This window comes from Aulonocara sp. 'chitande type north' Nkhata Bay, linkage group LG20 (genome assembly GCF_057382095.1).
Source record: "Aulonocara sp. 'chitande type north' Nkhata Bay isolate Kocher_YH1m ecotype deep benthic linkage group LG20, A_spYH_male_GT1.1, whole genome shotgun sequence".
NCBI classification, from domain to species: domain Eukaryota; kingdom Metazoa; phylum Chordata; class Actinopteri; order Cichliformes; family Cichlidae; genus Aulonocara; species Aulonocara sp. 'chitande type north' Nkhata Bay.
This window is the reverse complement of record NC_141363.1, coordinates 35065142-35079732: the sequence shown is the minus strand read 5'-3', so window position 1 is coordinate 35079732 and position 14591 is coordinate 35065142. Positions and strand designations below refer to the sequence as shown.

The 14591-nt window shown below is 35.7% G+C and overlaps 1 protein-coding gene across 1 annotated transcript; it reads right to left on the bottom strand.

Moving 5' to 3' along the window:
• Positions 1 to 10304: 10304 nt before the first annotated feature.
• On the bottom strand, positions 10305 to 11130 carry LOC147306114 (uncharacterized). Its single transcript, XM_086278457.1, has one exon. The coding sequence runs from the start codon at positions 11087 to 11089 to the stop codon at positions 10394 to 10396; it is 696 nt and encodes a 231-aa protein (XP_086134583.1). The 5' UTR covers positions 11090 to 11130; the 3' UTR covers positions 10305 to 10393.
• Positions 11131 to 14591: the final 3461 nt, after the last annotated feature.

The following is a 14591-nucleotide window of genomic DNA, read 5'->3' as shown; positions in this document are numbered from 1 at the left end:
TTTAAAGCAGACCTTATAGGTTCTCTCAGAAGGAAATTACAATAGAAAAAGGATGTCTTTGTGTGCAGCACACAGTATGTATGAACACAGAGGGATTTTTTTCCCCTTTCATGTAGTTGAGCAACAGTTTTAAAGGAGCTGTCAATAGCTGCACAGGTGGAAAGTCAACCTAATTTTCTGCTTTGCAGGTTGAAGAATCCATTCTTTTTCTTTTTATGTTATTTCGAAGAACCAGCTGAAACCATTAAACAACCAATGTATACGGTTTTGCCATATTATTAAAAATAATATGGACTTTTTAATGCTGCTACAGAGAGCTGAGGTTGGTTGCAATAGGAAACACTGGGCAACACAATCTGTTCAGTATAATTAGTAGTTTATTATTGTTTGAATTTTATTCCAATAAGTTACTGAAACAAGCAGTTAATTGATCCTATTAATCTTTTTTTTCTTTTTTTTCTTTTTTTTTAGCACAGCTTTGCATTTTGTTGGTAAAATTAAAATTCAATCATTTCAATCATTTCAATTGAGTTTTTTTTTTTTTTTTAACATGGCACCATGTCACAGCAACAGTTGGATAAAGTGGCTTTATACTATAACGCAAAGACCCTGCAGTATTCTGCAGAAAAAAACAACAGTCAAGCAACCCCTTAGGGCTAAGCACTTTGCAATGGTGGGAAGATAAAACTCCCTTTTAACAGGAAGAAACCTCCAGCAAAACCAGGGTCAGGGAGGGGCAGCCATCTGCTGTGACCAGTTTGAGGCTGAGGGCAAAGAGAAAAGAAGAAAGTGGAGAGAAAAGAAAAAGAGAGCACAGGCAGGCAGGACAAAACACAAAGTAAAATGTAGTGGTAGTTTATCTTGAGTCACTCTCAACTAATCTAGTATTGCAAATATCTAGTAGCGCACCAAACTACCCCATTGAGTCATGTTTTCCAAGTGCTAAAGTCCTCAGATTTTCTTCAATCTCTTGCCTGCCAGTAATAAATGAGTAATGATTCACTAATTATTTAAGACCTCACAGAATATGTAAATTAAAGATATAAAATTATAGATAAATTATTTATTAAAAGACGATGATATAAACAATAAAAAAAACTTGTTCAAAACTAAAAATTCTATTATCATGAAATAACAAACTGGATTTAAGTTTTAATACCCCAGTTTGAGGTGGGTACGCTGGAATTCTCTGAGAAGTAACAAATTAACAATTTTTTCTTTTGAGGAATGCAAATAATATACATATACCTTTAACATTAAAAGTATAATTTATATTACAGAGCAATCTGCAATCTACATTCTACTGCTGGCGATTAGCTATTAGAGAAAAAATATTTTGGTAATTATCAGTAGTGCTAATTTAGAGCAGCTCTGTTAAACAAATACTACAGGTGGTAGCGTGGGTCGCGTCCAAATGAGAAGGTTGGTGGCTCAGTCCCTGGCTCCTCCTGTCCATGTGTAGAGGTGTCCTTGGGCAAGATGCTGAGTGTGTCGAAGTGTGTGTGTGAGTGTTAGATACTGCTGTGGTGTGGTGGCAGGCACTATTGTCGCACAGCAAGAAGACTTTGGGTTTGAATCGAGCCTAGGGCCTTTCTGTGTGGAGTTCATGTTTTCTCTGACGTCCTCCCACAGTCCAAAGACATGCATGGGGTTAGGTTAATTGGTGATTTTAAATTGCCCACAGGGGTACCTGGGAAATCTGTTGTCATCTACTAGTACAGTTTATAAAATCAAATTACAGTTTGATTTGTAGGGCAGTCTAATTTGCTGAACTAAAAACAAATTACTGAAATGATGATGTTTTGTTTCTAAAGAGGAGCAAAAATAACCCATTCAACAACTTACACACAACCTGGGCTTCAGCAGATCTGGGAGGCTCTTACAGACAAAGACTTACTATAATGTAGCTGCCAATTAACAACTCAAAAATGTTTTGGGAAAAAAAAAACCCAAATGAAAACAATATCAGCTATTTTTTTTAATATCAGAATTGAAAACAGAAAATTAAAGGTTCTCACTGCAGGTTGTCATTAAAGCATTTCCCAAATGCACTTTTCACAATGTACCAGATATGACATATTAACAGTGAAAACTCAGCTTGCTAATACAAACTAATGCATATTAATGTATTCTTTTCAAACATGCCACTGCTTTATTTGCTATTTCTAATAACACTTACCTAAAATCATTCCTCATAATTACAGTTTGGTTGACATGTTATTCCCCTTGTACTGTGCAACTGGTGTCAAAATATCACATTTTAGGAGAATGTAGCACTTTCAATGTCTGTATTCAGTGACACACTGGATTTCTAAAGATTTACATTATACGTGATAGTAATTTATGAGTAGTCTATGACTGCACAATGTGTGAAACTATGTTACTCATCTGCTGTCGTCAAATAAGATCAGATATGGCATAATGGGTTTATGTATAAACAAGCAGAAGCACCAACTGCCTGTCATGTCGACACACTTTATGCCTTTTGTGTGTCATTTTTCAAAGTTAAATGACACATGAAAAAGTTTGGGTATGTTTTAGCATTTTAAAGACTACATGTCACAAAATGATGCAAAGAATCTGCAGCAATAACAAGCTTATCATATACCATTTAATGATACAAGTGGATAAAACCCTTTAGCCCTATTGGCAAGAAAAATGAATGCTCAATTTTAAAATGCTAATTGTATTAGTATTTAGTTTATTAATTCTATCTAGAAAAATATCAATACAAACTAGAGATCCTTTTCTTTATAATGAAGATGAGTATGTACTGTCACCTGAGGGTGCAAATGCAACAGAATTAGAAACAACATAACTCACAAAGTGAGCCGTGTGCTGACAGTCGGCATTAATGTATTGTAATGTATTCATAAGGTCGTTCAATGGTGATGGATTTGCTGAGCTTAAAGGGGTTTGCTAATAAACAAACTTGTTAAGTATTAATCTTCTACCATTGTAGGTCTGGATGCATCACCACATGTACAGTTTAAACTCTGTCACTTGGACATTTTTTTTTTTTTTTACAATTTTATAAAGAATAATAAAAACAAAATCTTAACAGTGGATGTATGGTGTGCAAAAATACTTTAGAGGTCAATTCTTACAACACACATAAGCAACAAAAGGAACTGAAATCTGAATGAGAAACTAAGACCAGTCCAATTAATTCATAATTTCCAAAAATATAAGATATTGGAAGCTGATAGTTCACAATTAAGGACATTAAGAACATGTGCTTGTTTTGCAGCTAAATTAAACAGCTTATGTAAACAACAAAATCAGCAAAATATACACAAAAGACCCCAAATTAACCTCATCATCACAGAGTGAAGAGCATGATTGCAAGCACTGGCAGCATTATACAATAGCATGTTTCAAAAAGCAGCCCTCTTAGCTGTCTAAATAGGATGATTGCTGCTGGCCTGAAGGGTCCTTCAGTGAGAGGAGCTTTGGAGAAAAGAGACAGAGAAAGAGGTAGCATATGTGGGAGGTGCCAAATAAAACATCACTGATTAACTTGTTCAGTGCTGCGCAGTGATTGTGGTGTATGTATGCTTGCAGTATACAAACTGCAATTTGTGTGAATTCCCGCATCTAAAATTGGCACATTTACTTGGACTTTTAACAAAAGCTAATGAAAGATGTCTGGGCACAGATGCTCTTTGTTCTCACCTTTTCTCTGAGCAGCAGCTGCATCACAGCCAGGTGAAGGACTGGGTCAAGGGAGAGTATCTATTTGTTATGGCCGAACCTTATTAGCCTTTAACAATATGATGATCTAATTACCTCTTCTTGTAACTGCCAAGTGTATAGCTAATAGCAAGCATCTATCATGACTCATTAACAAAAGACGACTACCACAATTAATCAGCTGTCATGTGACAAATTACTCTCGCATAGCCTAATAAAACAGCTGTTTTCTTCCAAAGTAGTGTAACCACATAATTGTCAGGATTTATTACACTTAAATATGTAACATTAGTATCCCTTTAAATTATTTTTGAGCAGATTATATGTAATGGAGGTTCACCTTCTTTTTAGAAAACAAGCAACGGCTCTTGTTCCTTGTGCCTGAGCCAGTTTCTTCAGCGTATTAGCACAATCATTAAACTGTATATCTGTTCTCTCTGAAGCCACTCTCTTTGTCTCCATGCACAAACCCATGTGAACTGGTTCACAACACACTGTTTGATTTGACTCGTCTGTTTTTACAAATGAGAATTATGCAGGAAAAAGTGGTTGTGCAATACATTCTCCCTCCAGTCATGAATTTTGGACAACATTTTTATTAAGACAGAAGTGGTAATATTTATTTTCTTTAAGTGTGGTCAGTGTTATTATGTTGTTAAGTTGACATTATAGGTATTCTCATAACTTCTGGTTAACAGATGAAATTCCTCATAAAATAGTGGTGTAAAATATAGTGGAGAGAACAAAAGAAAGACTTGCACTACACATCTACAATATACTGTATATGTTGTTTTTTTGCTGTTGAGTTATGGCAATAGCACACAATGGATGATAGGACCATAGACTTATCAATAATGCATAAGATAGTGAGAGAAATGACAGGCACTCTGCTGGTAGGTTCTCTCCAGAAGCAAGCCATAAATTTGCAGGGCAATAATAATGACTCTTCTCAGGGAAATAAAGGCCACCCTCTGCTCCCCATAGTCATAAACCTGACTCACTCTTCCATTGGTGGGAAGAAAAATGCTTCCTCTCCCACCACACAGGAGTCATACACAGGAGGTACTTCAACCAGCCAACTTGATATGCAATCATCTCTCTTTACAGAGGAAAGAATACAATTTCAGTTTTTATATGAGCTATTTTCCTATTATGCCTGTGGAGGTGGGGAGAAATGGTGAGCAATGGTGAAATGAAGTTCAGCTGAACAGCTTGGAAAGGTATTCAGAAATGATTTCTGGTAATTCTTTTACTTCAGTCATCTTCGAATCCTGTTATGCAGCCTGCTGTGTAGTAAAAAAACCCCAAAATATTTTATCATGTTTCTTTCATTATAATTTAAAATCTTAGTTTTTTTGCTTGGGAATCAAAATACTGGAATTCAAATTAGGATGTCCATATCATCTATTGCCAGGTGAGCTTCAAATTTTTGGAAAATAAAGTAGAAGTTCTTTGGGTCAACTAATAAATGTAGAATATACAATATTAATTTTAAAAAACAAGTAAAACTGGTAAAAAATGAATGTTTGTGGTTTTAGAACAAACACTGTAAATTTTTTAAAAAATGGATGTCGTGAAGACAATGAGGAAGTGCCTTCAGCTTTAATTCTTTCTAATGTCCAGCACAGGGTCACTCCTTTGTCTGCAAAAGGGAGTTTGATCGTAAAGAGTGTGGGGAGATGATTGTGCTGCTCACTTAATCTGTGCCCCCACATTTCCTTATGAGTTTTTGCTTTCAGTTGCTAGTTCCACTTCTTATTTAATAGCATAGCTATGATCCCAGTGAGACTCAAAGAGACTCAAAAAGGACGATAAAGAAAGATATGCCAAGGCTGGGCCTTCTTTGTAACAAAAAAATTGCTATGAACGTTTTTATTTAGATGTTGGACGTTTTTCACTCACTTTCAGTCCAGTCCTTGTACCTGACCAGTTTCAGAAGAATGTTCTTTTTTTTATTGTTTGTTGTTGTCGTACTTTGGTAAGCCGCTGATGTATGAATCATTCAAACATAAAAAATGTTAAAATAAACCCCCCAAAACCTTATGTGTCTACACAACACTGGTTCTTAGCAGAAAAAATATTTTAAATTGTTACTAGCAGCCTGAGAAGAGTGGCAGACCTAAAAAAACAGATTAACAATATCTAAAAGTCCTTAAGAAAAAAAAAAATCCAGCAAAGACCTGACACAGGACCTGAGATGCATCAGACTGTTCAGTTGATCCATCTACTGTTTGTTGACACCTCATCAGAATCAGTCAAGAAACCACAACTAAGGAAGAGAAACAGGGAGAGAATGCTGAAGCATGCCATATTAGATTTAATGTCAAACAATATTTTCACAGACCGGCCTTTAGGTGTCACAGTTAAATACAACAAAATAAAACGCTATCCCCAAGACAAAAATGGTGGTATTTTGTAAATATAATAATAAAAGTGAATTAAGGGTGTAATTGTTGTTTATTAACAGCGTCCTCCTGTATGTGCCAACAACACTGAGAGTAACATCCTCCTCTTTGTCCCTTAATGCTCTCTTATTGCTATGGTAATGCATAAATATGTCTTTCAAAATAAGACACAGGAAAAGACCCAGGGAAAACGAGTTAACGATAAAAACCTTGAAAACCCTAAACTTAACACCCAAGCCTCAACTCGTGGGCCGGGGTGTCATATTACACAGGAAACAAGCTGAAAATCAATCATAACTGGTTTTAAGGAGTGAGGAATCCAAATTTAAAAGTTTTGGTTCAAATATGTCAGTGTATATAGAGATGAGGTTAGCAGAGAGGTACAACAGAGTGTCTACATCCATCTGTAAAACAAGGTGGGGGCTCTGTCATGGTTTTGGACTGCATTTCAGCCAGTGGTGTAAGGGTTCTTCACAAAAGCGATTGAATTATAAATGCAAAAAAAACCACTATATTGATTGATTGATTGATTGAATCTTTATTTTGAACATGTTGAAAAAGTATAAAAAAAAAATAGAATTAAAAGCGACAAATGAACAAAGCAAACAAAAGGAAAACGAGCAACCACAACTCCAAATAACATCCATGTTCAAAAAGGAGCAGGAAGAAGCATAAGCTTATTTAATCCCACCCCTTTTCCACTATCTAGTATCAATAGACTACAGAAATACCTCCTTTTAATTACATTATATGTTATGTGTAATTTTTTTTTTTTTTTTTTTTTTTAATATATACACATATATGTTTCTATCTATCCATACCTACGTATATACACACATACGCACATATACACATTTTCAATAACCCTATTAACACCTGAAGGATACACAACCTACAATTTTATATATATTTATTATATATATATATATATATATATATATATATATATATATATATATACACACATACATACACACACATACACATATATATATATACATATATATACATATACATATATACATATACACATATATATATATACACATACATACATACATACATATACATACATATACACATACATATATACCCATACCAACAAACCCGTGCATGCGCACACACATGAAAATATTAGACAAGAACACCCTATCAAATCTCTACCTTTTCCCTGTACCCTGTAAAAACCATATCCTTAAACCGCTTTTTAAACTGCGCCATGCTTGGACATTGCTTCATATCTTTACTTAGTCTGTTCCACAGCTTCACTCCACACACAGAGATGCAAAAACTTTTTAATGTTGTACGGATACGAGGATGTTTTAAATTTAATTCCCCCCTCAAATTGTATCCCCGTTCCCTTTTAGAAAACATTTTTAGAATATTGTCAGGAAGCAGGTTATTTATTGCTTTATATATAATTTGTGCTGTGAGAAAATGAACCAGATCTGTGAATTTTAGAATTTTTGATTTTAAGAATAGTGGATTTGTATGATCTCTGTAACCAGTTTTATGGATTATCCTTATGGCCCTTTTTTGTAATATAAAGATTGATGATAGCGAACATTTGTAAGTATTGCCCCAAACCTCTGCACAGTAATTCAAATACGGTGCAATCAGGGAACAATAGAGAATGTGGAGTGATTTGTGGTCCAGAATGTGTTTTACTTTACTCAAGATTGAGACACTTCTTGAAATTTTGTTATGTATATGATTTATATGAGACTTCCAGTTTAATTTATCATCTATAATCACACCAAGAAACTTATGTTCAAGTACTCTTTCAATTTCCACACCATCTACATGAATCTGCACTTGTGCATTTCTAAGGGAATTCCCAAATAAGATAATTTTAGTTTTACTTAGATTTAGCGATAGTTTGTTCCTGTTAAACCATTTTTTAATTTTGCACATTTCTGAAGTAATTGTATCCAGCAGCTCCTTTAGATTCCCCCCAGAACAAAAAATATTTGTGTCATCTGCAAATAATACTAATTTTAATATATCAGATGCCTTACAAATATCATTTATATAAATAATAAATAATTTTGGACCCAGTACAGAGCCTTGTGGAACACCACAAGCAATGTCCAAGCATGATGAGGAATGGACACCCAGCTTCACAAATTGTTTCCGGTCACTTAAATAATTTTTCACCCATTGCAGTACAACCCCCCTAATCCCATACCGTTCCAGTTTATTAATTAATATGTCATGATTGATTGTGTCAAATGCTTTCTTGAGATCCAGAAATACTCCAGCTGCATACTGTTTCTGATCTATAGCATTCGTAATCTCCTCAATTGATTTGATTAATGCCAGAGATGTTGATCTTTTTGATCTGAATCCATATTGACTGTCAGAGAGTAATTTATATTTATCTAAGAATTTGTCTAATCGTTTATTAAACAGGTTTTCTAGGATTTTGGAGAATTGTGGTAGTAAAGAAACAGGCCTGTAATTTGTGAAGTGGCGTCTATCCCCGGTTTTATACAGCGGCACAACTTTAGCTATTTTCATTTTGTTTGGCACTTTTCCCGTCTGAAATGATAAGTTGCAAATATATGTTAGAGGTCCTACAATTCCTTCAATCACCTTCTTGACGATTTTCATGTCAATATCATTACAATCAGTGGATGTTTTATATTTACACATGTGTACAATGTCAATTATTTCTTTTTCCTCCACTGATGTGAGGAACATTGAGTTAGGGTTCCTATCAATCAGGTTTTCACTACATTCTACTGATGGCAGTGACTCAGGAATTTGTTCTGCCAGTTTTGGTCCAATATTTACAAAATAATGATTAAAGCTGTTGACCTTATCAGCAGTGTTTTCCATAAGATTGCCATTATCGATAAAGTATTGTGGATAACTTTGTTGTCCAGAATTATTTTTAATGATACCGTTTAAAACATCCCATATTCCTTTCATATTATGTTTATTGTTGTTCAATATTTTACTATAATACTCCTTTCTACATACACGTATAATATTGGTCAACTTATTTTTGTATTTTTTATATTTATTTTCAGCTTCTTTTGTTCTTTGTTTTAGGTATTCCCTATAGAGTGTATTTTTCTTTTTACATGCATTTTGTAAACCCTTAGTGAGCCATGGTCTATCTGAATATTTGTGCTTTCTGTTGTATTTTATTGTTGGACAGTTTTTATCGTACAACTCCATGAATATTCTTAAAAATATGCCATATGCAATATCAATATCAGCTTCTTTGTACACCTTGTCCCAGTCCTGATTTAATAGATCGTTCTTAAATGCAGTCATCGTTTCTTCCGTCCTTACACGTCTGTATCTCAGTTGTTCTTCATGCTGATTTTTCTTATAATTAGTGTCATAAACTGCAAAAACTGGTAGGTGATCACTGATGTCATTAATTAATATTCCGCTCACAATGTTGTTTTCCATATTGTTAGTGAAAATATTGTCAAGTAAGGTGGCACAATGTGGTGTAATTTTGCTAGGCCTGGTTATTTTAGGATGTAAACTCAAACTGTACATAGTGTTTAGGAATTCGTCGGTCATTTTATGCTTTTTTGGATTCAACAGGTCAATATTAAAATCACCACAGATAAACATAACTTTTTGATTTGTTTTAGAGAATATTTCCTCTATGAAGTCATTAAATACTTGAATACTAGAGCCAGGTGTTCTATATATACAGCTAATTATTACATTTTTTTCTTTTTCCTTATAAATTTCAATTGTTATACATTCTAGTAAATTATCAATTACAGTTGTCATACTTTCTACCACCTTGTAGTTTAGGTTTTTATCCACATACACAGCTACTCCCCCTCCACTCTTGTTCCTTCTATTTACAAAATTCACTTCATATCCCTCCAGTCCAAAGTCCATTCCTTTCTCCGCATTGATCCATGTTTCAGAAATGGCAATAATTCCAAATGGATTTGTCAACTCATTTAGATATTCCTTTATATTGTTGAAGTTGGCATACAGACTTCTGCTATTAAAATGGATTATTGATAATTTATTTTCCGTGTTGATGGTGTGCTTAAACTGTTCATCAGTGAAGTAGCAGCAGTTACAGCTGATGTTGTAGAAGAAATTATTTTCCGGGTCTATATCCTTTTCTAAGTCTAGAACATTATGGTCTGTGTATCGAAATGTTCTCAGTTCCAGATTATCATAAAGAGAATTCCAATGAGTCATGTTAATATTGTTGCCGGATGCAGATGAAGTTCTTTTGGACTGTGCCATGTGTTGTGTTGTGTGTCACGTCACATGTGTATTCATACCTCCAGAGTAAGTTGACCTCAGTATTTGTCCAGCTCTTCCATATTTCTGATGACCAACACTTTGGCTTGTTCCGGTGTTCCATTGAGTTTAATGAATACTTTGCAGTTGGTGGTCCATGTATTTTGAATTTTTCCCTGTTTCTTCAAGTAACGTGCTTCCCTGGCAATGTCCGCATTTCTTTTTATCAGATGTTCGTTCATGAAGACATCGGATCCTTTCAGTTTCCTTCCTTGTTTTAACAGTGCTGTTTTCTGTTTTCTGATTGCAAATCTCACAATGATGGCTGGTTTGTTACTGTCATTTTTTCGGGGTAGAGGGTGGCAAGCCTCAATGTTGTTATAATCCACTTCCACACCTTTGGACCGTAGAAAGGTAACCACTTGATGCTCCGTGGAGTTGACATCTTCCTCTCCTGGCCCTCCTACATTGTCAGTGGCGACCGCCCGGGCGTATGACCGGGGTTTGATGCGAAGCCCCGTGATGATAACATCGTTCATCCGGGTGTACTGCTCCAAATCCGCCACTCTGTTCTCCAGGTACGCCAGCCGCCGATCCTTCTCGGCGTTCTGGATGCGGAGAGCCTTAACTTCCTCGACCAGGTCCAGGATGGCTTTCTGCTGCAGTTTGACAGTAGAAATCTCCTCTGTCATAAACTCCAGCGACTTCTTAATATCGTCTCCTTCCTCGGCTGACAGAACTTTTTTCGGGCCCATGCTGAGAGACGCTCTCGTAGCTTTGCCGTGACGACCGGCTAGCTACTTCCCAGAATATTTTGATCCACCCGTGAAATACTGATTTGCAACAGCTTCATTTTACAGTATGACTCACTGCCAAATAACTAAAAGCATATCTGGATAAAAAATAAAGTCAAGCCAGACACGGTTTTTTGCCTTCTATACTTTATTATATACTTTATTTAAACGTGTGTTTGCATCTTTCACGCATTGCACCTATTTCAGATTGAGATTCAAATAATTTTATTAATCCTAAGAAAAGGCAGTTCATCTGCAACTTACCCACACAACCTTCTCACACAATCAAACTCACACAACCTCCAGTCTATAAAAGTTTATCACACTGTTGGGTGTCAAGGAACAGATCAACCAACACTGAGTTAAGCGACCTGAGTCACACACAGCGGAGCACCCCCTGAAAACAGCAGGTTATTTCCCATCTCTTAGCAAAATATAAAGAAATGAAACTTTCATATGAACGCATCATATGTGTCAGATGGAGCCCAGCTGTTTCACAAGGTTTCCAGTATTCTAGTAAGCTAACCAGCTGTGGGCTGTCGGTTTATATTTACCATTGAAATATGAGAGACATAGTATTCAACATTTGGAGCCCTGATAATAAAAGAGAGTATGCTAGAGGACATGGATTTTGCCCTTGGGTGTCAGTCAGATCCACTCCATGGTTGTGTAATCTGATTACTTTTTTCAGGTAACGAGTAAAGTAAGGGATTACTATTGCAAAAATGGTAATTAGATTACCGTTACTTTCCCGTAGGAACGCTGCGTTACTGCGTTACTAAAACCGTGATTTTTTTGCGAGAATGTCTCATGAGAGTGACGTAAGCGAGTGCGCCATTCGTGACAACAGCTGTGTGCAGATCAACAGTGCATCATATATTGACTGCGGGAGAGAGTATGAGCGTGCAGCGTTTAAAGCGTGGAAGTACTGACCTTACTTTGAGTTTGATTCCATAAAAAGTGACAAAAACATTTGTGTCCGTTGTGTGTGGGAAGAAAACTTCTTTTAAAGCGAAAAAAAACCCCCCTAAACTTCCATGCAAGCACCGGGAGTGCGCTACCACGTAATGGGAAACTCACAGAGAAACTCGTGGATTCTTCCACTGACCGCTGCGGCACACCTGCACCAGGGTAAACCTCCGCCTACCCTACTCCTGCTTTACAGGTGAAAATAGAGCAACAGGACCGCTAGTCTTTGATGTTATTTATTTTCTGCTGTGTTTTACTTGCATCTATTTGAAAGAGTGAGTGTAAACACACAAAAAATATATATTTTATGTGCTGGAATGTGCAGAAAATAAGTTTAAATGTTAAACAAATTTCTTCCAGTCAGAGAATGTTGCATATAATAAAATTTTTGCTTGATGCATAAAGTTAAAAGATTAAAACTAATAAAACAAGTTAAAAAAAGAGACTTTTCCATTTGATTACATTTTGTATGATGGATTATGTAGAAAAAGTAGAATTGGGTTGAAAGATCTATCGCTTTATCACCTATTCAGGTTGTAAATCGTGTTTTTAAAAAGTAACTAAGTAACTAAATAATTAATTACTTTTGAAAATAAGTAATCAGTAAAGTAACGGGATTACTTTTTGGGGGGAGTAATCGGTAATTAGTTACTGATTACTTTTTTCAAGTAACTTGACCAACACTGGTTGTCACATTTGATTTTACTAAGAGAGCAATGATCGAAATGTTGAACTTGAGGATTTAATTATGGCAGTGTGCAAACCAGTGGGAATGGTCTTCATCTATCTTTTATCTATAGCATATGAAACCCTACCAAAAATACCCGTAGAGCCAGATACAGAAGGTAGCAGGATATAGATACAAACAAGAATAATAGGGCAAGATGGCTGAAAAGCACTTGCTTTGTGTTAGTGAGCTACTATAGATAGCAAAGTCACATTATAACATTCTGTGTAGTTCTCTGATTTGTAAATATCCCATTGTTATCCAAATTATAACTGTAAATTAACTTACACAAATATGAATTTACCTTTTGATAAAACGATGCAAAGTAGTATTACAGTTTCATCTTTACAAGTGTTCACTGCCGCTAGATTAATGCGATGGTGTTGTGTTTAGTATGTTGCTCTGTTTTTTTGTTGTTGCCTGTTTTCTCTTCTTTTTCTCTCAACAGGTGATCCAGGAGAATTTTTTTTCTTCTTTCTCTTTTTAAGTGCCCTTTCTCACTGTCCCTCTCCCCTTCTGTCTTTCTTTTCCTTCATCTTTCTTTCTCCCTTGCCTATCCCCCAGTCATGTCTGTCCCGTCTGTAACAACTGGAAATAAAATAAAATAAACAATAACAACAAAGCTCGATCAAATGGACCAATATGGCAAGGCCGTGATGATCCATTCGGCAAAGTAAATCCATTGGGTATCCTTGTTGGTCTTCAGACAACAAATCTGATGGCTAAAGAACTAAATGGGACAGGCAAAAAAAAAAAAAAAAAAAAATACAAGTGTTCACTGCCACATATAAAATTTCAGTTCTCTGTTCAGTTCTTCAGGTTCTAAATGCACGCTTGTAAATAGCCTGTGTGACAGCAATTAACTAAAAGGCACAAGGACCAAAAACTGCTATGATGATATGGACTATCATCTGACAGTTTGGCAGTATATAAGTTTATTTTCTTGTTAATTATTATGGATTATTCTGCAAACAATGTCCAGGAGTTATAAATGGGAGTCTTTACCCAGATATCTGCTTGCTACGCAGGTGGTTGGCTTCTCAGATTGGAGGGCATGCATCCTGTAGCAGATACCGCTAAGTTGCATTCTGTTTCTGCAACGACTTATATAGTGTGAGTAACGGTAAATAACTGAGCAGACAAAATTAAAATGATTTTCTTGTCAGCTTTTGTTATTGTGCTTGTGACTTTTGGCAGGACTAGAACCACAAACACATATTTATAGCAAACACAAGTGACAGGCAATATAAAGTCAGTGGAGCATTTTGGTCTTCCCCCCTGCTTTGTCTTTGTAGTAACAGTTTAGAGTGAAGGGTATTGTTGAAATTAAGTCAAATAGCAGACAAAATTATATTGTATAAATCCTAAACCTACCATGAGTTCATCATTCAAAGAACGTTTGGTGAGAAATAAGATTTTTGCTGCAGGATATTTTACGAGAAAAATGTATTTGATTTTTTTTTCTTATAAATAATAACTTGAGTAACACAAGTACAAAATAAGTCTTGTCAAAACAAGAACTCGTGATAAATATATAGATTTACCTTGCTTGGGCAAGGTAGCATCATATTATCTTTACAAAAAAAGGTTGTTATTTTTCCGACTGCTGCTGGTAAGGTTCTTCCAGCTGTTCAAGTCATATTCAGTAAGCATTGGCCCAGAACAAAATAGTCTGGGATGGAGAGGGCCGGGGTGGGTATCCATAATCAACTCTAGTGGGCTGCCTTTAGAGTGCAAACAGCAGGTATCAAACAGTTTAGGGTCTAT